At 39.2% G+C, this 27,500-nt stretch overlaps 1 protein-coding gene across 7 annotated transcripts in view; it reads right to left on the reverse strand.

The window, feature by feature from the left end:
• The window catches only part of OXR1 (oxidation resistance 1), a 629,370-nt gene that overhangs the window by 7,795 nt on the left and 594,075 nt on the right, over positions 1-27,500 (reverse strand). For 3 of the 7 annotated variants that reach the window (XM_075582481.1, XM_075582486.1, XM_075582483.1), the window contains 5 exons: positions 12,914-12,994; positions 10,276-10,401; positions 8,331-8,483; positions 6,731-6,826; positions 454-527 (listed from right to left, as the gene is read on the reverse strand). In XM_075582481.1, the coding sequence (XP_075438596.1) occupies positions 454-527; positions 6,731-6,826; positions 8,331-8,483; positions 10,276-10,401; positions 12,914-12,994 (530 nt within the window). Of the gene's footprint in view, positions 1-453; positions 528-6,730; positions 6,827-8,330; positions 8,484-10,275; positions 10,402-12,913; positions 12,995-24,416; positions 24,862-27,500 lie in introns of those variants that run through there. The other 4 variants (XM_075582482.1, XM_075582487.1, XM_075582484.1 and 1 more) reach the window with 3 other exon arrangements.

Genomic DNA, 27,500 nt, shown 5'->3' on the forward strand with positions numbered 1-27,500 from the left:
CGGGGGGAATGTAGCAACTACGTCTTGGGGAACTCAATGGGGTTAATGGCCGAGGCATGTTTAAATAGGTCACTATGTGACTGGCATATTGTACACCGTATTTAAGAAAAATACATCTTTTTAAACTTTTAAAAGGACACCATGTTAACCAAATGCCAGTCTTGAAAGTATGAATTTTACAGGGGCTGATGAAAAGAAAATATATTTTTTTTCTCCAGGACACGAATACAAAACATTTTTACTTTAAGGCTGACTAACTCCTGTGGAAGTTTATTACATAGAGAAGTTGCTTACATATTTGTGCCTGTAATTTGGAGCAACCGCTTAAAAAAAAAAAAAAAAAAAAAAAAAAAAAAACACCCCTATGTACAAAACCAGGTTGGAAGTGCTTACATGTTCTAGAAGGAAAACAAATTTATTGTTCGGAAAACATTATGGTGAAAGGTGACTTACCCTCCCCCACCAAAAGCTAATGAGTCCATATCTCCTTTGATGAAAAACATGTTATCTCCTGTCCATTTAAAGACCTAGAGAAAAAAAAACAATGCATTTAAGCAATTTAGGCAATCAGTTTTGACCACTTCCATGTCAAAAAACAATGGTTAAAAACCAAAACACATTTTAAAAAAAAGCAGGCAGGATTGCGGCTTTAAAATATTGCATCAATGTTAAACACACACACACACACACACACACACACACACACACACACACACACACACACACACACACACACACACACACACACACACACACACACACACACACACACACACACACACACCAATAGAGGTTCCAGAGCCGAGTGGTATATACAATCTCTCATCTCACATCCTTACAGCACAACAGATATTACTCCTTAACAAAGGTTTGCATTTTGCTAATGACCTAGGGCATTCAATCTATTTTTAGATCTCAATAGTTTTGTGCGCAAGCTAACCCTTAAATGCTTTTTCTCTATACAGTCCACTAAAAGGACAAGAACAAATACCAGAGCTTAATGACAGGGAGCTTAGCTGTATTGGGTTGCTCAAAGAACTGTTGGGTTTATCGACCCAAAGTATAGATTCAATATCTCTATTTTCAGAGGACCATATAACAGTTGAGAATTGGCGAGAATTGTTAGACGAAACCTCTCCCTTGGATGTAGTTCACACTTCATTTAAACCGAAGTCGTTGTTCTCCCCGTACCAATCCAAAGGGAGTTCCATCGAAACGTTTTACACACTAGTGTTGCGTGATTTAGAAAAAAACTATCGATTTGCCATATATTAAAAATAATCTCACGGTGGGTGAATCTGGGGCACTAGATGAACTGAGACAGTTGGATAGTGTTGTTATCAGACAGGCTGATAAGGGGGGTAGCATTGTGCTCCAAAATCAGGAGGATTATTGAGGCAAATAGATTACCATCAGATCAAATTCATACATTAAACTTACAAGTGATCCCACTTTGGTCTTTCAATCAGAGCTATGCTCTATTTTTAAGCAAGTTTTGGAAGAAAAACTTTTAACTAGAGATGAATTTAGATATCTATATGTACAGAACACACGCATCCCGATTTTCGATCACCTCCCTAAGGTGCACAAAAGCCGTGAGAACCCGCCTGGTAGGCCCATCATTTCTGGGATAGTGTAGAGGACGTTGAGCGTGTCCAGGTATGTTGACAACTTTTTACAACCTTATGTGGTCCAACTTCAGTCAGACCTAAGGGACATGCTCCACGTCATCGACTCACCAATCAGATGGAAATCCACCTATAGATGGGCCACATACGACGTACGGTCGCTTTACACCTGTATCAGCCACGATAGATGTCTCTGGGCGATTGAGCACTTTTTGAGAGGTGATGGAAAACGTATGCAAAGCCAATGCACGTTCCTTCTCTCCCTTATCGGCTACATTCTAAATCACAACTACTTTATGTTCAGTGAGGACTTTCATCTCCAGACCTGTGCCACAGCCATGGGTGCCAGGTTCACCCCCAGCTATTCAAATCTCTTTATGGGATTTTGGAATCCAAATACATCTGGACCAATGCACGGCTGGAGGGGGGGAGGGGGCTGGTATTCTATGGCCCTTCATAGATGATATATTGATCATCTGAGATGGAGGTGGTCTCGAGCAGACTCTGTCCAGTTTCAATGACAAGGATTTAGCCACAGCTTCACTAGTAGTCTTTCTACATCTAGAACTTTCAGTCGACACAGATTTCAATATTCAGACCATTCAAAGATGTAGCAGCGAACACTTATTTACATGCCAACAGTAGCCATCATCCCAAATGGATTCAGAATATCCCGAGCCAGTTCAACAGGCTCAGAAGCAACTGTTCGTCTGACTATACGTTTGAAACACAGTTGTGTCGCCTGATACCCTTTAAGAGCAAAATTGGTTATGATAAACAACTAGTACAAGAGTCCTTTTCTAAAGTAAGGGCAATTGAAAGGACTAATCTTCTAGCCAAATCCAAAATGAAATCTATAAGTGTAAAAAAAATTCTAAGATTTCTTCTGCGAATGGTATAAAATTAATTACCAAGTTTAGCAGCTATTCAAATAATACCTCTCACATTCTTAATCAACTGGAATGTGTTATTATGTGACCCACATTTAAAAGAGCATCTAACTAAGACAGCACATGTAATCTATCGAAGGGCAATAAATATAAAAAATCAACTTGCCCCCAGTAGACTCAGGGAACCTGGCACATCTGTGACTGGATGTAATGATACATCTGCCAACTTTGGCAATCATAAATGTAGCAGGTCTAGATGCCTTATGTGCAAACACATTTTTGCTAACAATTAATTTGCTTCCTCTTCTAATAAAGCTGTATACAAGTTCAATAAAGTGCTTGACAACTAATATTGTATATGTACTCATGTTCGTGCAACCTTTAATATGTAGGACACATCAAACGATCACTCTGCGTGAGGTTCCTTGAGCACAGACGTGCTATTCTCAAAAGGTGTCCTCACGCATAGTGTTCCATGCCATTTCTCTACGGTACATTCTAGGGATCCTACTGGGCTGAAGGTTATGGGTATTGAATGTGTCTCCGCCTCCAAAACTAGGTGGTGACAGGTTCAAGGCACTTTGTGTCAGAGAATCCTTCTGGATCTATTCTTTGGGAACTCTCTCACTATTGGGACTTAATGAATGCATAGATACTAGCATTCTTGTCTAAATTCTGTTTGCTGATCCTTAGCTTTATATATACACTGGTGCTTGTCTTTTCAGTTTATGCCAGTTCTGGCCCTGTCGTTGTTTATGCGGACAATAATTGTCCAATTGCACTTAGTTACTGTGATGATAATAGGATTAATCAGCGCATTAATAAAGGCAGTATGCTCGGCTGGTTAATCCTCAATCGTATTGGGGGTGAAGGGGTTAATTTTATATGCTGTTCCCATGTACCATTTTCCCTTCTATGCATTGTTGTCCCCTTTTTACAGGCTAGTCTCTACCTGCAGTGCTGAATAACAGGAGCCGTTCTAGTAAGACTGCTAAAGCAGGAACGGAGTGAGCCAGCACCCTGATTTTTGGTGTGCAGCCTCAGTGTAACCCCACAAGCACACACACATTAAAAATATAACTTTGTCATAAGTGAAACATATATTTTTGATAAAGTGCCTTTCTGTTGCAGTTTATGTACAGCAGGATGTTATTTTTTCTGCCTGCCTTTGTAATGCATTAAGGAACAAATGTTATGCATACATGAGCTGGAGGGTATTTCCCTCTCCAGCTTCAAAAGCCCCCTGGTGAGACAGTGCCTATGGGTCTGGGGACGTGTGGGGGGATGAAAGACCCCAGAGTCTTAGAGTGTGACTTAATCAGGATGTTTCTGAGTAGCAGATCCTGTTGCTCAAACTGGATTTTTCATACCTTGGGACCAAACTCCAGACATTGCGTCCCCAGAAACGAGAGGCCCCTTTTTACTCAGCAGTGCTACAAAGCTGCTCACTGAGCATGCTCAGAGCTACCCGGGCTGGCCCTAGGATTTTCCCACGTTACAGGACAGGCTCTGATAGGAGGAAGATAATTCCTTGCCAATGGCATGAGGCTAATGAAAAACTCCAAGGGCCCCTGTCCTTAAAGAGGCCTGTGACCCTCATTCCTGTGTGGTTGTTACCGGATTTCTTCAAGAGGATAAGATCTAAGTATAGTGGCTGCGATTCCAGAACGCAAAGGGTTAAAAACATCGCAACAAGGAAACTAGCCCTGCTTCGGGATTTCATTAGCCCTGGGGAGTCCAGAATGAAACCCAAAGAACCAGAACGAACATTTCATTTTCCACAGACTTATGGGCCTGGCATCTTGCGCCCCTTTGCAAACGGACTGCAATTTAAAGGGACATTATTTCTGTGCTTTTCGTTCATTAGACAATGTATCCTGGTCCCTATCCCAGTAAGTGTAATTATTAAGTGTATTCTAAGGTTGTCGTGTGTTTGTCTATTAAGGGAATAAATGTCAGTTTATTTTGCTTAACTTGTGTGCTCAATCGAGATCCCCAGAATATAAATGTGTTGATAAGTTCCGTCCATCGTGACAGTGACATGGTCTCCCTATGGGTGGATAACGTTTAACATTAAAGGTTCATCCAGTCACTCTAACCCAAGAGATTATCAGTGACAAAAGTCATGTTCTATATTAATATTTAAACTATCTTACCTCTGAATATATTATTTTTTATTCTACTCTATGATAAATAACATTAACAATACAGGCATACCCCGGTTTAAGGACACTCACTTTAAGTACACTCGCGAGTAAGTACATCTCGCTCAATAGGCAAACGGCAGCTCACGCTTGTGCCTGTCAGCACTTCCTGAACAGGAATATCAGATCCCTACCTGTACCCAAGCGGGGAGACTATAGAGCCTATTACACATGTGTTATTTACATCAGTTATGCACGTATATGACGATTGCAGTACAGAACATGCATCGATAAGTGGGATAAAGGTAGTGCTGCACTTTAAGTACATTTTCGCTTTACATACATGCTCCGGTCCCATTACGTACGTTAATACGGGCGGGGTATGCCTGTATATGCAAATCTCTAAACTAGATATTGAGTTACCTATTTCAAGATCCTTGTACTCTTTAATTTTATATCTCATATCTAGTTTTTCAACTATATTGTATTGTAGGTGTATTTATATAGCGCCAAAAGTGTGCTCAGCGCTTCACAAAGAATACAGTACGGGTAATTATAATAAAATACAATCTAAGTGGTATGATGGGAGACTTACAGAGACAGCAGGTGAGGGAATGAGTGCTGTAGATGGCAGTGCTTGGTCACAATGGGTGGTAGGAGTGACAGTGGGTGTGGGATAATAGCCATGAGTGCAGGCTATTGGGATGCTTGATTTGTGGGTCGAGTTTTAAGGTTAGTCAGTATTAAATCAAAAGGATAACACCATTTACAGGGGAAGAGATGGCAGGGAAGTGTGGGTGAGATCCGGTGTGGGTGAGATCCGGTGTGTGTGAGATGTATGGGTTCAGGCTTAGGGGAGATCCCCAGCAGCAGGAAGGAGTAGATAGAGGGTGTGAATAGAGGATTTGTGTGGGTGTTTTTTTTATTGGAGGGTAAAGAAGTTGTTGGGAGAGAGGTGAATAAATAATGGTGCAGTGGGATGGGATGGCTAGAACTTTGAAGGAATGTATCCAAGCGCATAATGTATTTACCATATTGAAAAGAAGAATATGATGTGTTTGGTAACAAAACTTTGTCAACTGCACAGATGTCATCTTTTTCTTACCATGGCAGAGAGAAAATTAGCCTGGCTGTAAGGGGGAGGTGAGAGGTGGAGACATTCAATAAATGATGCAAGAGATCGGTAATATTGGATTTTTACAAATTTGATTTTCACACAGGATGAAACAAGGAATGGGAGGTCTCATTCCTTTTAATGCTATCTGATCCATTATTTTGCTTGGTCGTAAATATTGTGTATTTCTATGGAGTCATTAAATAATTGGCTCTTTTCTTGTGTCCTTATATTTACTCGCATTTTCAAGTTGTCATTTGAAGTTGTTTTTTTTATTTTTTAGAACTTTTATACATGTATGTATTTCTGACAACATCACTTAATTTTTTTTAGTATAAATACGTCAGGTTTTTATAGCAGTAGGGATTCAGCCTTTAACGCGTCAATTTGTTTGCCTGCTTTCTGGACACCTAGCTTGTTGCAGGCTTTTTAATAAAGCATTGCATTGTTGACCTTTCTGTGTGGTGTTTTGGCTGGCTGCATGAATGCTGCGCGACTGCTATGTTATTTCTGGGTGGCTGCCATCTAATAAACACACAGATCTAAATCTGCCATCTAAACCTCACTTTGACGTAAGTCAGTGTTAGCCAGCCCCTGCTTTAATTCCTATTGATCCTCTTTCCACTGCCCAATGTGAATATATATTTGAGTGGTAAATATAAAATCAGGGCAAGATGATAATCTCGCTAGTGTTATATAAAATCAACGAAAGTTATGTTACTAACACAGAAGAATGCTATCCTGAACAAGCAATAATTAAAATAGAAGTAAAATGAGGGGCGTCCCGTAATTCAGAAAATAATTCATAAAGGATAAAAAAAGAGAACGCTTTAACTGAAAGGGAAAAACAAATGAACTGGGGTATTAAACACATATTAGCCATTACTGTTGGCAAGCATATTATACTTTATACAATTACAGTCTATTATAACTCATTACATGTAAAATTCTTACCTCAAAATCAGGACAGAAAGTAAATAAGAATGTTTCCCCAGTACCATAAAAGCAGTCGCTCACTTTAAATGGTTCAGACGCCAATGCCCCGAAAATCTGTAAGAAAATATTTGTACCATATATGTATCTTCAAGAAACAAACAGTATTTTCATTCATTTTAAGATTTGTTGCTTTGCAAATAAATTATTTTCCCCACAATAATTTGCTACAGTTGGGGAAATACATGGTTGCAACTACATGTGGCTAGTCTCTTTATGAAAAAGCTGTGAGATCACCTTGACTCTCCTTTGGACATTCCATGGCGCCGGTAACTCTGACTGGCCTACATCTGTACTTGCAGCATGGGTTAAGCTTACTACAGCTGAACCCCATTATAATGCGGTCCTCGTGGTCCACCTGATACGACCGCGTTATAAGCGGGATCGCAATCTAAAAAAAAAAATGGTTGCCACGATCAGGGGTTCCGCGTCTGCCGGAGGGGGAGAGCTAAGAACTCTCCCTGAGCCCAGCATCGCACCCCCTTCCCTATGTAGCACTTACCCGGCATCTGCAGCAGCTGCTCTATGTGCTGTGCAGAGAAGCTGTGAGTCTCGGGGGGGAGGGTCTCACGGAGTAAGCTGTGTGAGAGAGTCCCCAGCCAGGAACCAGCTCCCTTCTCTCCTCCCCCCCCCAGCGGAGGTACAGGGAGTGAGGGGGGAAAGGTGTGTGTATATGGGGGTCAGATGTGCATGAGGGGTGATGTGCAGGAAGGGGGGATGTGATGTGCAGGGGGGGGGGTGATGTGCAGACAGGGGGTGTGGGATGTGAAGTGCAGGGGATTATTGTGTGTGTGTGTCCATCCATTAGCAATAAAGCTTTAAAAAAAAAATAGCTTTTAAAAAACGGGTGCCCCGCTCACAACGCGTTATAATCAGATCTGCGTTGTAGCGGATCGTGCTATAATGGGGTTGAGCTGTATTACTTTGTTAGCAGTGGGGACCCCATCTCCCCATCACACATTAGCTGTCCTATTTCCTCAGTGACATACTAATCATTACAAACTATTAATTCATCAAGCCCTCATGAAGGCTCCCGTGGGAACCAAAACCACAGTTTATTGTCATGTTTTGAACTACCTTGGGTTTGATTTATTGTAAAGAAAAGTGCATACAGTATCAGCTTCACAAGGGCCACTAACCGCCCCGATACACAAGTTTGAGCGCACTTTGTTCCTGCATACATACATTTTTAATATCTATTTAATTACACATCCATGAAAAACTGATCAAAAATGGTCAGCAAACATTGACACAGTTTTCATCAGTACAGCAATCTGTTTGAGAGATTTGCGATTTGAATTTAAGAAGTCAGTACTGAAACTGACAGAATTAGAATAACAATAGAATAATGCAGTCTGGCATTTCTCCATAGGTGAAGAGGAGAAGTTAGAGACATAAAATCCATTGAAAGTTTGAGAGCAGATGGAATGTCAAAGAAACCGTTCATAAGATTTTTTTTTTTAATCAAAACCATCATTAACTGAGAGCAAATGTGAAGATAAAAAAAATCTTCAAAAAGTAAAAATCACAAAAACATCAAATAAAAAAACAAAACAAGTACCTGTGAATCACTGTCTTTAATCACCAAGAGTACTGGAGTGTCTAATCCCAGCATTGTTCTGTAAAGTGTTTTCAAGCTCATTCCATGTTTTGCAGTACTGTAGACAAGTGTCCATGGGTACCCAATTGTTCGAGGTGGGAGGTGCTTTGTAAGCTGTTGAAGATCCAAATATGTTACAGGTTTACATAAAGCGGTCACAAGAAGAAAAATAAAAGAATTCATGCAAAATTGTCAGATACTTTCTATTTTTTCACCCCCTACTGATACGTACAGTAGGAATGGTCTCAAAACTGCTTTTGAAAGACACAATCCATGTTAGTAGTACAAAACAAAATAAACAATTATGAAACCTGTTTAGGTAGTATTTGTTAAACACATACATGCTGTTTTGATTCCTTTTGAACTTGAGAATGATTATTATTTTTATTGTGGCCTCTGTAGCAGAGGGGGCAGGGGGTAGGAGGGAGGGCTTTGCTTGTGCAAATTAATGTTCCGCAGACAAAAGGGAGAAGTCTGCCGGAAATCAAATCGTACAAAATCAATGCTTACCATGAAATGTCTGTGAATTGACTGTATAACCTCTGTTCTTTTAATGTAACCATGTATTGTTATAACTCTGTGCCCAGGACATACTTGAAAATGAGAGGTAACTCATTACTTTCTGGTAAAACATTTTTTTAAATAAATAAAAATGCTTACCATGTTAATAATTCCGGTACACAAAGTTGGGTATGTCGAGTAAAAAAGTGACAAAAACCCTCCCCCGTACAGCAAATAAAAATTCCATTAATGAGCACATTCACGTCTCAGATCCCCAAACCTGTATTTCTCCATAATCATTAAAATGGATAAGAAGCAAAAAGTTGAAGCATTGTATGCAGAGTGATTATGGGGAAAGGCACACAACTCAGATACATCAAGCATATTTGATGTATACTTACAAAGAAATTATTAGGTAATCCTAAGCAATCCAAGAGGCAATCTAAGGCTGCTTCCATAGAACGTGGAGCAGCGCTGAGACGCGCGGACGCTTATGCTCACCTGATCAAGCATGAGCGATTTCATGCCCATGCAGGCGAGCCAGCGTCCGCGATCGGGAGGCGGGGCAGTGACGTCGCTGGGCCAATCGCCCGCGACACACCGACGTCAAGGCGCGTGACGTTGACGCTGCTTCGCGCTGATTGGATGTTTTCAGCCGACAGCGCGCTGAAAAACAGCTTTGGCTGTCGGCTGAAAAATACAACTCCTGAGCACGCCTGCGGACGCTCGCGTGAGCCCCCTCTAAAGACATCCTCATTGAGGATGCCGGGGCTCAGCGCGGAGCGTCCGTGCGGCTCAGCGCTGCTTGTCCTTCTATGGACGCAGCCTAAGCCTGCAAATTTTAAGCAGGGGCACCTCAGAGCTGAAATGAATGGGGTTCAGCTCCGGAGGTCCCCTGCTTCAATTCCATATATTTAAAAAAATAAATAAAATAAAAAACATGGAATTGCTCCTTTATCAGAGATTATACTAATATGTTATTTTGGGAGATTAAAATATGGTGAAGTTTAAAATATTTATATGTAAATGGTTAATTAATACATTTTGCAATTACTTTAAAAAAAAATAGGGTGGAGATTAAATGGATTGTTAATTTCTCCACTAACTTGTTATACAATGGATTTGTCCATATACAGTAGTAATTTTTTATGAAGTTTGTCATGCGACCCAGTGAAGGTGGTTGTAATTCCCAAATGCTTCAACATGTTTTTAATTGAAAAATAAAGAGGCAATACTTTTATTAAGATGGCCAAGCAGTGCTTTAATGAATAATTAGTAGGGCAAAGTATATTAAAGTTAAAAAAAAATTGGAAATGTAAAACAGCAAAATTAATGCAAGATATACTATAGTTGAAATCACGAAAGCTTCAGCATTGACGTAAAGAATAAATAAATAGTAAATTACCTTTTCAATTTGGTCAACCTGCAAAAGTTCACTAGGGTCACTGAGATTTGGTCGAAAGGATTCAGGTTCCAGATCGGTCCTAATACTTGTAGCCTGCTTTGGGTTCACCTCTTCTCTTGTTGTAATCTTTAAAAATGAATAAAAATACAAAATGAATAAGCATATCCCACTGCTTTGTAATTGGTCTTCGTTTAATTTTAAACCACAACAGAATGCACTTCAGAGTAATTATTCTGACAATCTAAATGGCCGTACCCATTTGGTCTGCCTGTATTCATTATTTCGAAAAGTATAGGGTAACAAAAAACTAGCATTGACCTCTCAGAACCAAACATATATTATTTGAAATATCCGTTAATAGCCAATTAAGAAAAAGCTTGGCTTTATCTAATGCCTCTCATTTCAATCAAGATTCACTTTGTTTGTTTGAAGAAAATAGTGATGGTATTATTAGCCAGCTAAAACAGCTTAAGATACAATGACAATAAAAACAAACATATTGTATCTTTTTCAGATGTAGCAGACTTATACACACACACACACACACACACACACACACACACACACACACACACACACACACGTTAGAGGTAAAACTCATTAAGTGCATTTTTACCTTTTTCATGAAAATAGTCTTAGTAAAGAAAAACAATTATAAGGACTCATTAAAGACGCCTAATCTTCAGAATCTTCACCTTTTCCTCCGTTCTCAAAGAATGTAGTTAATGACTTTTACCTCTACACCGACGCTATGTAGACCTGCTACATGGAACTTCTCCTTTTATAGATTGTAGTCATCTACTCTGTGTTAATTTACAGGGGAACAATATACTCTGAAATACTGTGAATGTACAAATACTGTAAATAGCATAGAGACATTTGGAAAAAAGGGAAGAGACATCTCACTACACATGCAGAGGTCACAAGATTATATTTATGAAGCATTTCCTGGTGTTCAATAAGTGTAGCTTCCCAAACATCTTCATTAAAACAAAAGTATGCTACAACATGTATATATAAGCCTATGAGTTTAAAGTCGAAGAGGTGTCAATGTCACCTGAGAATGACTAGATGCTAGTACAAGACCTGTTTAAAGTTGTTCATACACTATATACCTGTCAAATGGGGAAGGGAATTAAAAAAAAAAAAAAAAAAAAATCACATTCATTACACAAAGCAACATTTTACTACAATTTTCATTAACGGCAAATTATTTTCAATTGCGGCAATGTTATAAAATCATCTATGAAACTATTGTCTAGCTGTAAATACCTATAAAATATTACCCATTGCCCACGTGACAAAAAAGTAAGTGGTTTCTAAAACAAAACTTGGTTCAACAGCTACAATTTAGCAGAAAAATATGTTGAGTTTATTGTACCAACTTAACATACTAACATCGTCACAACACATTTCTTTATATTCACTAGTTTGAACATAGAAATTGTACATTTGGACATTTTTCTTAAAAAAAAAAAACAACAAAAAAACACCTTGCATACAAATTGGTCACAGAAGTTGTACGAAACGTTAATGTTCAAGTTGTAATTAAGCCCAAATGATCTGTAAATGTGCTAATAATGAGGGCATTTTTCGGCCTGTGATTTCCTTAAGTAAATAGGAGGTTATTTACATAATGAACACACAGTAATGCAAAAAAAAGCCAAGTCTCATTGACACGTCATCTGAATGCCTTCAACCTAAGCTTTGAAGGGAAAGAGGGAGCAATGTGAGACAGACAATCTTGCACAGCTGTGAAAGCAACCTACTTTCTATTGTAAGCATTGAATCACACCAACCGATAGAAAACACAAGTGGCTAATTTTCTGATATAAAATTGCATACGTTCAAATAATCATAGAAGAAAATCAACAATGTCATAGGCTTTATTTGCTTTCACCAGCCGGCTTTACTTGTCGCAAACAGCAATTCAAAACAAACTGTCAAAGAGAATGCACAATTAAGAATCTGACCTGCACATGCAGCAAAAAAAACACCACCAACAAAACCTAAAAACAGGAGATTCGGCATTCGCTTTGGCAAAGAATGAATACACATCAAGGAAAAACACTCGATACAGGCAAACCACAAACACATAAATGTTCTTATCACTGCAGAAAATAAGAATATTTTTAGGTCAAGAGAAAGGAAGATTCCAATTTGGCTTCGATACTACATATTTTCATCACTTAGCCCAGAGGTTCTCAACTCCAGTCCTCAAGACCTCCTAACAGGGCAGGTTTGAAGGATATCCCTCCTTCAGCACTAGTGCCTCAATCAGTGGCTCAGTTCTAGATTGAGCCAGCTGTACTGAAGCAGAAATCCACTGATTAAGCCACGTGTGCTGGAGCAGGGATATCCTGAAAACCTGACCTGTTGGGGGGGTCTTGAGGAATTGAGTTGAAAACCCCTGACTTAGTCCCTTTCCAAATACCTGAAGCTTCTCTGATGTCAGCATTAAGGTTTACATGCAAAAAGACAAACTAGATTATTTTTCTTTTTTTGAGGTGGATGGGAGTGTCATGGTGCTGTAGCCAACAATAAACCCTGAGAAAGTGTGTCATGTTTCACTGAAGGACACTACAAATCAAGATAGATTTTTAGTTCCTGGAAATGGGGTAACTACTGAAGAGGGCACCTTGAGACGTCTGCAGAGAGTGCGCAGTTCTTCAGTATTAAGAGCATCGATCCTGCGGTGGTACTCAGCCACTGATACTACCTGAATATGGAGACAGGAAGACAATAATTCCACTGATAGTTGGGGGAAAAAAAAGGAAAGTTAGAGAGAAAAAAACAAAACACACAACACAAGCACATAGAAAAAAAAACTGCGACGGATGTTTGAAGAATGGTAAACACATGGCTGATTATGTCAACTTATGATTTTCTCATGGAGACCAGGTATTAAGGCCAAGTTAATGTGCTCCTACTACTCATGATAATGACAAATACACTGCAGAAAAACAAGTTGAATGCTTTTGAAGGGAACATCTCCAAGCTTGACTCAAAACGCAAGGTGAAAAACAGACCTTGGTAGTCATAAAATAGTTAAGGAAGTATAGAGTGCAAACGTGGTCACCCAATTCAAAGGTTATAGTCGCACCACAATGAAAATGCTTTTTTTTTTTTTTTTAAATAAATAAAACAGAGAAAGCTAGAACAATCGGGATAAAAAAATGTTTGTTCAAAAGTGTCCCTAAAACATACCAAAATTGATATACCTATGCTACGGGAACTTACAAATTAGGCTCACATTATACAGACACAAGGAGTAGAAATAAGGACACTAAATATGCAAGGAAAAAAGATTTTGTTGTGTATATTTTAAAGAAGAATATTAAAATGAGCTAAGATTGAACAGTCAACATTTAAGAACAAGAAAACCAATGGTGGCCAAAAAAGCATGGCCAGACTGCTGGAAAAAGGAATGTACATAAAAGGAAGAGTAATTAAGTATTTGGTTTTTAACACATTCCCTCAAACCTGGGATGTACATGCACATATAAATAGTATTTTCTTAGAAATTAAATTTCCTGATTTTATTAATTTCACATTGCACCCCAAATAGGAGTAATACTTATATTATTCTAGAGGTACAAATTAGCAGGGTTTAAAAAAAATAAACCAGTAATATTCATACTAGATAAGGACAGGGAGAGAAAATAGTCAAATATTATTTGACTGCACTTGAAAACAATATGTAAACATTTGGTAATACACAACCATTAAAGGCAACAAAGTTATCGCTAGCATCTCATCGGTGCACTGCATGAAAAATACCTTTTAACATGCACATTTAAATGTAATATTCATGTATGATTAATGGTTTTAGCCAAATGTGTCCCATGTCAAACAGATAAATAAATATCTTATTATGTAACATTCCAGCAGTGGCTGGTCCAACAGAGATACCGGTTAGCTACCAGAGTATCCACAACAACCAACTGTCAGCGTGAGACATCATAATCATTCCTAAAGGTGTAAGAAACATCCCAATCATTCAGAAAGGTTAAATAAAAAAATAATCATGTGTAATTCTCACTGTACATTGTATATAATTAAATTCAAATGGAAAGCAGTCCAAAATTGATTGAAGGACCATTGCCTTTAAAATAAATACAGCTGAACCCCGTTATAACGCGGCCCTTGGGGTCCACAGAATTAGACCGCGTTATAAGCTGATCGCGCTATAATGGGTTGAGCTGTAGTTTTAGATCACCCCCCCCCCCCGTAGGTTTAAAGAGTGTCTCTGAAGCTAAACCACATTAATTCCAGCTCAAGAGACCACCTGCTAACTGAGATACTTGCATCTAATAAGGTAATGCTGGCATCACTCTTCTGATTAAAGGTCCCACCTCACGTGGGCCAATAGGATGTCCAAGGGATGACGTTGCGGCCTGTTATTAGTCGGGGGACGAGGGACCTTTAAATAGACATTTTCTGTGCCCAACCTGGGGCAGCTACCGGCATCACCTTACGAGGTATGTATCTCAAGAAGCAGGGTGTCCCTGGAGCTGAAATAAATGCCGTTCAGCTCTGGAGAACCCCTATTTCAAACTTAGTAAAGAACAAGAGACAATTCCACGTTAAAAAAGGAAGACCTTTTAGTAGCATTAAAATTAGGCAGTTATCGTCATAGGCTATTCAATAAGAATGACGTAGCAAAAATAAAACTATAATCTGTACTCCTCCAAATTAGCCCCATATGGGAAAGGAGGGGAAAAAAAACTATACAAATATAGCCTATATAAAGTTTAGTATGTCTTTAAAAAAAGACCTAGGTGCCCAAAAAGTATATAATAAAACTCACTCACATGGAGTGCCTTTAATATAGGCAAATTGGGAATAATCCCCTTAAAGATCAGTGTCTGGCCCTCAGGATTCGTGTGTCGTCCAGTATCGACAAGCATATATACAAAAGAAGAGAACACAGGATCTATTGTAATATGCCATGGCATCTAGCGTCACTTTTCTGGACTTCTGGTACATGTGTCTGCTTCCATTTTTCACCTTTGATGGGTCTTCACTCTACGTGTTTCCCAGTTCATTACTACTTCATCAGAGGTTAACCCCATGGAGATGTCAGTAGTCTTTTTATAGCTTTATATTGACCCTAAAAGCACTAAAATGTGTATGCAATACATCTAATCAGTTCAAATATGTTTAAAATAATAATAATAATAATACAGTAATAATAATTAGGTTTTACAGTGTTATTTTATATAGTGATTATTGCCCATTATTGGTTTATTAGATGTATTGCATAGACATTTCTGTGAGTTTAGAGTTAACATAAAGGCTATAAAAAGATAACCACCATCTCCATGGAGCCAACCTCTAATGAAGCAGTATTTAACTGTGAACCGCTTAGGGCGGAGACCCATCGCAAGTGGAGTTTGGAAGCAGATGCGTGCAAAGGAAGTCACCAGAAGTTGTCAGACACCGGAACAATTGGCCGCAACCCCCTGCGAGCTGAGATGGAAGACTTCCATAGCACTTAACAGATCCCTGCTTCTCCAATACCGCATATCGTTGAGCCATGAATTTTATTCCAATTTGTGAGTAACTAATACTTGTCTGTCAAGAGAATACATTTTTCTACTTATTACACTAGATCCTGTTTGCTCTTCTTTTTGTACCTATGCCTGTCTATACCCGACAAAACAAGGATCCTGAGGACCAGCCACTGCAGATTTTGAAGGGGGTTATTCACAATTTGCCTATTTCATAAGCACTTTATGTGAGTGAGCTTCGTGAAGAGTTTTTGGGGACCTCTTCTTTTTTTAAGTGAAATTTCTTACCTAGCATTCCCACATGTCGAAATTACATGGCTGCAAATCTCCTTCATGGGAACGCAACTTTTAAATGGAAGAAGGCTACTGCTCATGAACACAGTCGATTGGCGGTCCGCGCATGCACAGATACAGTGTGTAGCCGAGTCAGGTGGTAGGTTCAGCGCATGTGCAGAGCAGGCTGCCCGGCGTATGCACAGGAACGGAGGAAGCCTGTCTGGCCGTGTGAAGTGGCAGAGTGTGCTGCTGGAGGGGAAAGCTACAAGCTACAGTTCATCTGCCTCTGCGAGACCTTGCTGGAGCACAGTCAGCCGGTAGGTACAGCGCATGTGTAGTGCAGGAGACACACACACACTCCAATCCCGACGAGAGAGAGAGAGATCCCCTCACATCTCCCCCAGCCCCCCTTGCATATCATCTCCCCCAGACCTCCTCGCATATCATCTCCCCCAGCCCCCCTCACATCTCCCCCAGCCCCACTCGCATCTCCCCCAGCCCCACTCGCATCTCCCCCAGCCCCACTCGCATCTCCCCCAGCCCCACTCACATCTCACCCAGCCCCCCTCACATCTTTCACAGTTCTCCCTCACATCTTTCACAGTCCTCCCTCACATCTTTCACAGTCCTCCCTCCCCCTCCATGCCTACCTGGGTGGACACAGGCACGGGGAGGGCTCCCCCGGCTGAAAGAATTAGCCGGTAGTAGAATCTCTTGAGTCAGAGCAGGAGGTGAGGAGCGCTCTATAGTAGCAGCAGACAGAAAGTTCTGGGTCAGGCTGCTAGATGGCTCACCTACACTGCAGTCCTGCTCTGACTCTCACTCAAGTGATTCTACTACCGGCTAATACTTGAAGCCCGCTGCCGCATACCATCTCCCGCCGCCACCGTATCCCATCTCCCGCCACTGGCGTATACCATCTCCCCCTGCCGCCTGTTAAGCGGTTTGGCGAACGTCAGAAATCCTAAGAACAGGTTCGGCTGAATCCCACTCACGCCCACTCCCTTAGTAGCCACGCCCCTCCCTTAGTAGCCACGCCCTCCACTCTAAGATTTTTGCTGTACAGCCGAGTGTAACTTAGAATGTCCATCATTTGGGAGTTGAGTGACATTGGAAGCTCAAAATAGTTGCGTTGACCTACAAATCCAGAGCAGAATGTAAAGTGAAAGTTTAGTGGTGCCGTTTCTGAGATATCGATGCTTCTGACATACAAAACAAACAGACGGAATCCAACTTAGAATTATAGTATAGATATGTTTACTTCTTTAAACAGGTTTGTAATGGTAACGTACAATGTTGCCAACTTATTATTTTTTACCAAGGACATACTTGAAGACGAGAGGTAACAGTGTATTTTTCCTGGCAAAACATTTTGATAAATAAAAAAAAAAATATTTCTCTATTTTGTTACCCAACAAACAGCATTTTTTAAAGGGGTTGCCGGTATCTCTGCATCAATATATATATAACGACAGATATTAGAAGCTTTGAGAAAACCCTCATCTATTCATCACCAACAAAGACTCTGCGCTATACTTAAATCATTATGCTGATCATTGTTATGAATCTGGCTCATTACCCATGTCCATCAAACCATCTTTCTTTCAATTGCAGTAGATTCCAGAGTCCATGTAAAAAAAATATATATACAATTCACACAGTTTATAAATTAGTTTTCAGAATCACGTGTACAAGAAAGCACCAAACAATACTTTACAAATTGTACGTATGCGTCATCACCAACAGTGCAGCTATGATAGTCAGACGGAACATGTGCAAAGCCAACTGTCCTAGAGAATCGATGTAGTCTGAAACCTGCAGCCATCATAGAGGAGAAGGTGGTTTTGGGGAGAGTCCAACACTGCAGTACACAAACTGCAGAGACGGCAGATGCAGTTAACATCAGAAAATTGGATAAGAGTTCCAGTTCATAGAACAAATTAAACTGCTGGATATAAGCCAAGAACAAATATTCTAAACAGCTAGCACTTAAATGACCAAAATAGTCAGTAATAGTGTAATAGAGAAACCAAACGTGCCACAGAATGGAAACGTAATCCACAAATACAATCATCTTTATCGTGGATGTCACTGAGATTCACTGTCAGCCAAGACCCTCCACAGCCCCTTCTGATATTTTGATCAATTTCTGACAAAAAGACTTAATGTACTTTTAAATATTCTGACGCTCATTATATTTAAACTTTTGTATAATACAAGGTAAATTAAAAAAAAAATATTGGGTTATAAAATATTTACATGTACTATATAAACTTTAGCAGTGCTAAGCAACTCTGTGCATATTTTAAATATGTTCGATATTTTACAGCCAATTTATTACATAATTATATTAGGTAGATATACATGTGGACATGTATATTTAAGGTGGTGAATGTGTTATATGTCAGTATGACAGTTGCCAAGTGACCACTCTGGTCCAGCCATGGTTGACCCAGAAACGTTAGAATGTTGTGCCCTTTGAATGGTAAAGATGCTAAGGGGTCCCAGGACATACTTGAAAACGAGAGGTAACTCTCAATGTATTACTTCCTGGTAAAATATTTTATAAATAAATAAATAAGGGGTCAGTTGAAGAGAGACAGGATTAAAAAAAAAAAAATAAGAGATACATGCATCATAATAGACAAGGACATTCAGGTCCACTTTTGAGTTGAAAAATAGGTGAAATTATATTGAGGTGTATGGTGATTTTGATTTATAATGTAGAAAGCTCCAGGTATTAAGGTGGCAACATGGTGACTGCTTGTGCCAATTTTTGTCCTTTTAAATATACATAATTTTAATATACTGTATATATTTTTTTTGTAAGTTAAACATATCCATTTTTTTAAGGGTACGTGATCGTTTTAGGGTGTAGCCCGTCTCTCAATCCGTTTATACATTTGTGCAAAAAAAAAAAAAAAATATTAATTGGCCCGTTATTTAATGCATTCAACTGGTGGCCCTCAAAAGATGGGCATGTGCCCTTTTGACATTTCTCCTTCTAATTTCACACTAGTTGCTTAGGAAACCAAGTGCAATTTTCAGACAAATTCACTTTTACGTTAAGGTAATGTAGATATCTATGGTACAGATGTTAAAAATGCTTGCAAAACATTGAAATATTATAACGCAAGGGTTTCAATGTATCTGTGAAGTACATTGCATTAAGCTGGTGAGCCTTTTACTCCTAAATGTTTTCTGATCTGGCCCATTTGTTTAACTAGTATAAAAGCCCTGGTTTAGCGCATAGCTGATTTTCGCTGGGACCGCACCTAAAATAAAAGAACAATATATTTTTTTTATTTACAATCATATGTACTGTATCGCTATCAAAACTCAAAGGTTTATAGAATTATTCAACAGTAGATGCTATTGAGATGCAAGGATCCAAAAATAGACTACCACAAATTGCTACTGCAAACAAAGTGGGAAGGAATGTTTGCTCATAAGTCTTTTTTTCTTCTATAAACCTGAACGGATACTAGGGACTGAAATAAAAACAAAATGAAATTATGCAAATCTATCAAGACTTGCTGTCCTTGTGGCGTGGAGATAAATGTAGAAATCCACATCCCGAAAGCAGCCACAAGAACAGCAAGGTTTGGATTAACGCTGTGGGGGTCCATGCTTTCGAATGGGACCATCGTAGCATTAATCGTTTGCTTGAATGAGAGAAATAACAACACTCACCTTCCAGATGAGCTGCGCAGCCATGTTCCGGTCTCCCTGCCTGGAGCCGTGTGGCTGTACCCACAGCACAGGTAAGATGCGGGGCTGCATTTCCACCCCCTAGATGTAGATGCCATTATATGGGGCTCTACATCATGAGGGGGGAGGATATACAACCATATTTGGTCATCTAGATCAGGGGTGCGCAAACTTTCCCCCCTGCCGTCTCTCCCCCCTTCTCCGGCGTTTTGACATCACAACGCCATGGCAACACTGTCACGTGGCCCAGCAGCGTCATCTGACGCTGCGTTGCCATGGCTACGTGTCGCCAGAAGCCGCCGGAGCCAAGGTACGTTACAGAGGCCTTTGCCGCTCCTCCGGCATTTAATTTAAATGCCTTTGGGGAAAGCGTGGGGCCTCTGTAACAGCCGCGCTCCCATCCAGTTTGCCCACCCCTGATCTAGATCATTAAGGGGGCTCGACGTAACACTTCCATCCAGGGGGAAGGAATGACAGCCCTGCATCTTACCAGAGCTTCAGGGACATGGCTCCAGGCAGAGACGGGGACACGGCTGCAGTTGGCTGCGCAGTTAATCTGGAAGGTTGTTACCGGTATTCTCCCGTCAGCAGCTAGTCCAAAAGGAATAACGCTGCGGGATACCATTCAGAAGCATGTAACCCTGCAGAGTTAATCCTCCTGGGCCTCTTACGAGAGCTGTAGCTGCAGTGCAGCCGCACCGGAGCAAGGAAAATCTGGACACCAAGGAGAGAAAGTCTTGCTACATCTGTACATGTTCAGGCCTAAGTGTCATCCTTAAAAACAAAACCTTGAAGCCTTATGTTAGGCCTCAGTAAGAATACTTGAAACACTGCTCTAGGACCGAAGTGCACTAATACCAGTAGCAGGTTTATTGGGTTTATTATTAGGCACTAGACGCCTCTAAAAATAAATCAAACATGTCTAAGTATTTTTAAATAAATGTCATACGCTTTTTTTTTTAATGATCTTTTATGAATCTTTTGTGACAAGATGAATTGTGAACTGTTGAATATACAAGTACATTGTTGATCCAGGCTTTTTTTAATTAATTAATTTTTTAACATTTGCTTTTTAATTGAAACGAAATTATTCTGCTATCAACAGTCAAAGATAAACAGAAAGATAAGTAATTACCAAAATAAGGCTGTAAAAAAAAAAAATGAATTTAAAGAAAATAGTGACCCATACTCACAAGAAGAAAATAAGTCAAAACTTAATTGAAGGGTGATTTCATTTTTCAAAGGAAGCTAATTACATTGATAAGTTGTTAAAATAGATAGATAGATGATAGATAGATAGGACTGTACACACACACACAAAGATTTTAGAACTTGCACTCACCTACAAGTATTTCATAAGTCATAAGGTGCAAAGGTCCAGTACCAACATCGCACTGGTACGAAATTCAAAGACTACCTGTTTTATCCTTTTTCATCTACCTGTTAAAGTGCTCATGTGGGCTAGTAGATGTTGGAGAGATGACTAGAGAAATAAGAAAGAGACTCTCCAAACACAAATCCTCAATTAAAAAAAAAGGACTAATCTGCTCCTCCCAATAGCAAGGCACTCTCATGAGGTCGGACATAAAATCAGTCTCAAGTACGGTTCATGGACCCAATCTCCCATTCGAGAAGAGGGGGTGACAGAGTGACTCTCCTTAAATGGAGAGTACTGTCCCAAGAGGGCTAAATGAGGAATATGACCTGAGCTGCTATACTTTAAGGTTAGTGCTATGTCTCACAGTACTCGTATGTAATGGCGGAGGCTCCACCATCTCTTAACCATTACCTTCTCTTACAGGTCTCCTGAATTTACTCTAGAGCAATATAGAAAGACCCTGGTCTACCAACTTTTCATCCATAGTCCACCATTGCCCAGTGACCTGTCCTCCCTGTTCTTCTATGTGGTCCTTCCCAGCACTGTGTGATCCTTTGTATCAGTTCCTACTGTATTGTATATACCAATATGTGATTTTCCATTGGTCCATCAGTATCTTGGGTCCAGAATTGCGTTTGTGTGGCTAACACTCTAGAATACGGTATCAGTTAAAATTAATAATTTGGGATTTGGCTTCCCCTCTCCCACCAGTCTGGTAAAACTGGAAGAAAGTCACACAAGATGGCATCATCCTGGGTGAGCATGTGTCAGCCTGGAGAGACCTAAAAATAGGGGCTTACAGCTACTAATGGTAAGCTTGAGAAAGAGGACAAGGGCCTTGAAACGTTGCTTGAGATTTTCTGTGTATAGACATTGTATTCCTCCAGATGTGGAGACTTAACCAAATTAAATTTTGTTCTGTACCATTGATGAACAGACATTAAACCGAGGCCATTCGTAAGTAGCACGTGAGTGAGTTTCCCTTATTTCATTTAGCACTTTTTTTTCTGTTTTTGAATGCTTGCTGATCTACATGTAAAATTTTGAGTGCAAGTCTAAATATATTATATACATATATACATACACACACACACACAAAATATAAAATACTCAGCTGCCAGAATTTTGTTAGGCATATCCTTGCTCTCTCACACACAAGTAGGAGGGGGGCAGAGTACAGGAGGGCTCCGACTATATCAACCTCATCCCAACTAGCTCCTCACACAGCCTCTGCTCTCACCCCCAATTCCCCTTACTGAGCAGTGCGGTAGTGACTTTACCTGTCAATCACCACCGCTGCCTGTCCCAGCGCGCCAGATCCAGTTGGATGTTGTGGGGGAGCGCTTTTGCCAATTGCAGCGGTATTAGACAGGTCAGTAATCACTGCACACAGCATAGGCGCCCGGGGAAAATTGGTGCTACTATAGCGTGATGACTACCAGGAAACTACAATATTAAAACAAAATTATTACACTATAGCGGACTACAATATTAATTTATTATTTGAACAATATAAACATGAAACGACAACATTAAAATCGTGAGAAATAATAATTCATACTTTATTTTATTTGAATCACGTTACGGTAGGGGGTGCTTAGGTTAAGGGCCATCTAATGTGCGTACAGCCATCTAGTCTAGACCACACCCACAGATATTCAGGTAGACCTCACGCTTTAGTAGCACCGGAAAAGTCTAGGAACTCTGGATTTTTAAAGAGACAGAGAGAGGCAGAGAGAGGCGTATATATATATTACTCACTAAGTGGGACTGCCCCTTAAAGTGATCAGTAGCTCAGACATACAGTAACCTTCCCAGCTGGTTTTTTTTTTTTTTTTTTTTTTTTTTAAACAGGATTGGACTTTTGGTGTGCCCGGGAACTACTGTATACTGCACTATTTTCAGGTTCCCAAGATACTTACCAGTGAAGGTACCTGTTTTTCAGTCCCTTCCAGGGAAAACAAAAAGGTATTTTGTTATCAAATGAGGAAACCTAAAGCATAATATAGTAAAGACAAAAACACGTGTATCTACTACAGTACAGTATGTTTCCCACACTGATTTGCCAAAGTTTCTCTATTATCATTAACAAGAAATAACATTTATACTGATGAAAACACAGAGATTTACATTTTTGTCATAAACATGGAAATATTGGAAGTCCTGACATTGTGGCTTTTTAGTTGCCACAAATATCTTTAAGTAGCAATTGCAAAAAATGTCTAGGCTGCTCTGCATTCCCTCCTTGTACATGAAAGCTTAGGTTAAATACAATTACCAGCAGAAGACAAAAACACAAACATGAAAATCCAAACTGATCTGTGGCATCAGTAAGGTATTAGGATTCTACATAGCGTACATAACAAACACCTACCGGTTTACTATAATTGTTGTTGAATTAAAAGAGAAAAAAAAATGTCATCAGGTAAATCTAACAAAACCTACGTTTACAAATAGTGAACTCTTTACATATCAATTTAACTTGTTCCTGCTGACTTTGCTAATAAATACAAACATGCATGAAGGATTTTTTTAAAAGTACATAGCAACAGCAATATTGCCACTTAAACATATAATACGATTATGGAATAGTGTGTGTTAACACCCAAACACACCAACAGAATCTACTGTATATCCAGGCCTTTAAATCACCTCCAAACCTAATAACTTCATCTCGCATATATATGCATATAAAATATGACACAGGCAACGGTTCTTTCATGCTAAACATACACAAAACCTACATGACAAAATTGGACAACTGTAAACCAGTTTAGTAGTCTGTACTAAATAGACAACATAAATAGGCATAGCTTTTGCGTCTTAATATTTTAAATACAAATCGATCATAGATCGTTTAACTAGATATTCAAAATGTTAGTGTTCATCCAATTGCATTAAATAGTTAAACAGAAATGCAAATAGAATATAAAATACTGAGTAATAATTCTAATGTACAGAAAATAAGATAAGCTGCAGCAGTGAGGATTTTGTAACAGTAATGAAACTGGCAGACAAAAGGCTGTAGAGAGCCATAATGAGAATTTTACGCTGATTTAGCAGAAACAATGCAGTCATACTGTACAGTTCCAACAGACATCCCTTTGTTCACATTGCCTACAGAAAGGCTTTAATCTGATATACAGGATTCACATTAAAAACAAATGAAACTTTTCCAATCTGTGTGTCAGTCCTGCCAGCTGTATATACAATCAGAAGCATGCAAATCAGAAAGAAATCGTTGTGCTACAAATCACATTTACCAGAGTATACTTGTGGTTAACTGGTTGGGGTTTTCTTCCTTTCCTGCCATACCAAAAACGAGACATTTCCTTTTTAACGGATTTAAGTGAATTATTCACCAGATCCGTTTCTAAACATATTCTCTGGCTTCTATCACAGTTGCCAGTGTAGAGGGCTCTTCTGTGACATAGTAACTTGAGAGCAACATCTACTTGATTGACAGGGCCAGTAGCTAATAAGAAAAGTGCCTGCATTAGTGGGCTGGGCTAGTGAAATACAGTTTGGTTGGCCTGTACATGACTCAGTAAAAAGGCAAGATTATTTAAAGGTACGGTACACACTGCTTAACGCTGAAAATTATTTCATTTTTACCGTTGTCATTGTAAACATATAATTCTACCACTATACTGCATTGTAACACTGCATGCAATATATTTGTGGGTGATATTAGTTTAAAGCTGCAACACAGCACTCTAATTCACTTTCCCCAATCCCAGATCCCTTTCTTCTTCACTCTTCTTCCTCCCCCCAAAAAAACTAAAGTGAAGTCAGCATATACTGTAATGCGAGTCACATTTTGTACTCATCTTTTTCTTGTATTGATCCTTTTTTCCAAATGTACATTTTTGGCTGAGTTTTCGCCGGTCATTTCACTAGCATCAGTGGTTACCACGGCAACTCTGCTGTTTAACCTTTTCACTGCCCTGCTCACGCAGCAGTGCGTCATCATGAACAGGTTCCTTTTCAAGGGGATGATTGTGCTCGATCAAAAGTGAAATGTCGAGACCCCTCCAGGGGCAATCTCAGCCATATGATCGCTACCAAAGCATTCACATGGGCACAGATGCTAGAGATCCAGGGCAGCTCTGGTAGTTTCTGGCCGGGGATAAAGATTGTGAATGGAAGCAGCCATTTTAAACTTCCCGGGGAGCCACATTTATAGCAAACGATTTCTCTGGAATTCAACTAGAGAATTTAAAGCAGCAATGCCAAATCAGAAGCCTATATGTGATTAACTCTTTTAATGTAAGCACTTTGCCCCCTGAGCATGTGCTGAAATACACACACACACAATGATTTTCCTAATAACTAGCTTCTGTGGTTACCTTGATGGCCTTTAGACTACTCTGGGCTCTGAGGAGAGCTCCATTTTAACCTCCCGCACATGTCATATGTCAAACGCTTATATCTACTGAATGGAGCATCAGATTTTAAAACTAAAGACCGTGTTGGAAATGGCAAAAACAAAAATGGCAACCCGCATAGGTTGTTGCTTTAAAAAATGCTGGGTTTGCGAAAAACTGCTACAAAATAACGTTGCAATGGTAAATACAAAGGAGACCTTTATTTTTTTATCGTAAGTGCAGCGTGTTGCTTTAAACCTTAAAGTACTCGTATGATGTTTGTTCAACAGACTAGGAAAGACAAAAGGTTAAATTGCAAGAGTGGTCAAATCCCCATCTCTGGTGCCAAGATAGTAAAGTGTTAACACACTGCACTTTCTTATAGAATGACTAATATGCTGAATTTCACATTTCCACATTATAAACACAGAAATGCGCTCTCATATGAATGATTAAGGGGGAAAATCTAATTGTTCTACCACTTAACAAAACCAGATTATAAATGTTTGTGAAGGATTTATCCTTTCATGCTGAGCAAAAGACAAGTCATAGCATACCCTTACACAGAAATCAAACTGCTCTCTCTGCGGATGTTAACCCTTGGGCAAAATGCTTAATGATTTACATAAAGAAAAAAATATATGAAATTGTTGATGAAAGTAGTGGCCGAATCTGTTTGATCTTATGGATACGGAAATATCCAAATATCGTCGTGGTAGAGATAAAACTCATACAGTACATTGTTTTACCTTTCTTCATGAAAATAGGCTTAGTAAAGAAAAAACATTCTAAGGACTCATTGAAGACTTAATCTTCAGAACTTGTCATATCAAAATACCTTACTTTCTAAAATACAGATTTTTTCCTGTCAAAAAGATGATTTAGTTAGCCTTTTCCTCAGTACTTAAAGAATGTACTTAATGACTTCTACAATGATGAAATATTCATTTAAATTTTACGTACCGATCAATAACAAAATTGCCCAATTGTACTGTAAAACAGATACACCTATAAATTCATATATACAGTACACGATGAGTATACAAAATTCACACACACAGATTGTAAGCTCTCTAGAAGTGGAAGGAATTCCATATCTTATTGTCTGATTTTACATTTGTTGCACTTATCCCTGTATTCTATTGTCTTTTTTGTAACGCACTACTTTCATTGATGGCACTATGTTATATATGAAATCAGACCTAATTATCTGTTACTGTATAACGATAAATTGGTGACTAAAGGGTTATCCGTGACTTGGTTGCACGCTTAAAATGCGTCTGCCCAAGGATTGACTAATGACCCTTACTTATGAGATAAATAACAGATAATATCTAACATAATTTGCCATGGCACCAAAAAACAGATTGTCAGCTCCACGGGGCAGGGACCTGTGCCTGCAAAATGTCTCTGTAAAGCACTTCGTATAACTAGCAGCGCTATACAAAAACATGCTATTATTATTATAAAAGTAGCAGTGCCAAATTCAGACCATAACAGTGCATTTGAGAACAGTTTTAACCAGTCCCATCTTTCAAGCTGTATAAGTGCTGCATAAAATTTCTGTGAATTGACTGTTTAACCTCTGTTCATTTATTGTAACCATGTATTGTTATAACTCTGTGCCCAGGACATACTTGAAAACGAGAGATGACTCTCAATGTATTTCTTCCTGTTAAAACATTTAAAAAAAAAAAAAATGTTGGATGTAGCATTGGGGATTTTTTTTGTTATGTATGTGTATATGTATATATAGTAAAGGGAGTCAGGACACACAACAGTTATAATCCAAAAGATTACTGCTAATGTATTATGTAGAAGTGTAAGAAAAAAGCACCACGTGTCTGCTTTTTTTACCCTCTATATATGAAACTACTCCTAATTATGTATTATACAGATAACCATTAGTGACTAATTATTAAATATCATAAGTAGTGCAAAGTTAGTGCATGGTTGTTAGAATTCAACTTGCAATATAAG

Source organism: Ascaphus truei, chromosome 2 (genome assembly GCF_040206685.1).
Source record: "Ascaphus truei isolate aAscTru1 chromosome 2, aAscTru1.hap1, whole genome shotgun sequence".
In the NCBI taxonomy this organism is placed as follows: domain Eukaryota; kingdom Metazoa; phylum Chordata; class Amphibia; order Anura; family Ascaphidae; genus Ascaphus; species Ascaphus truei.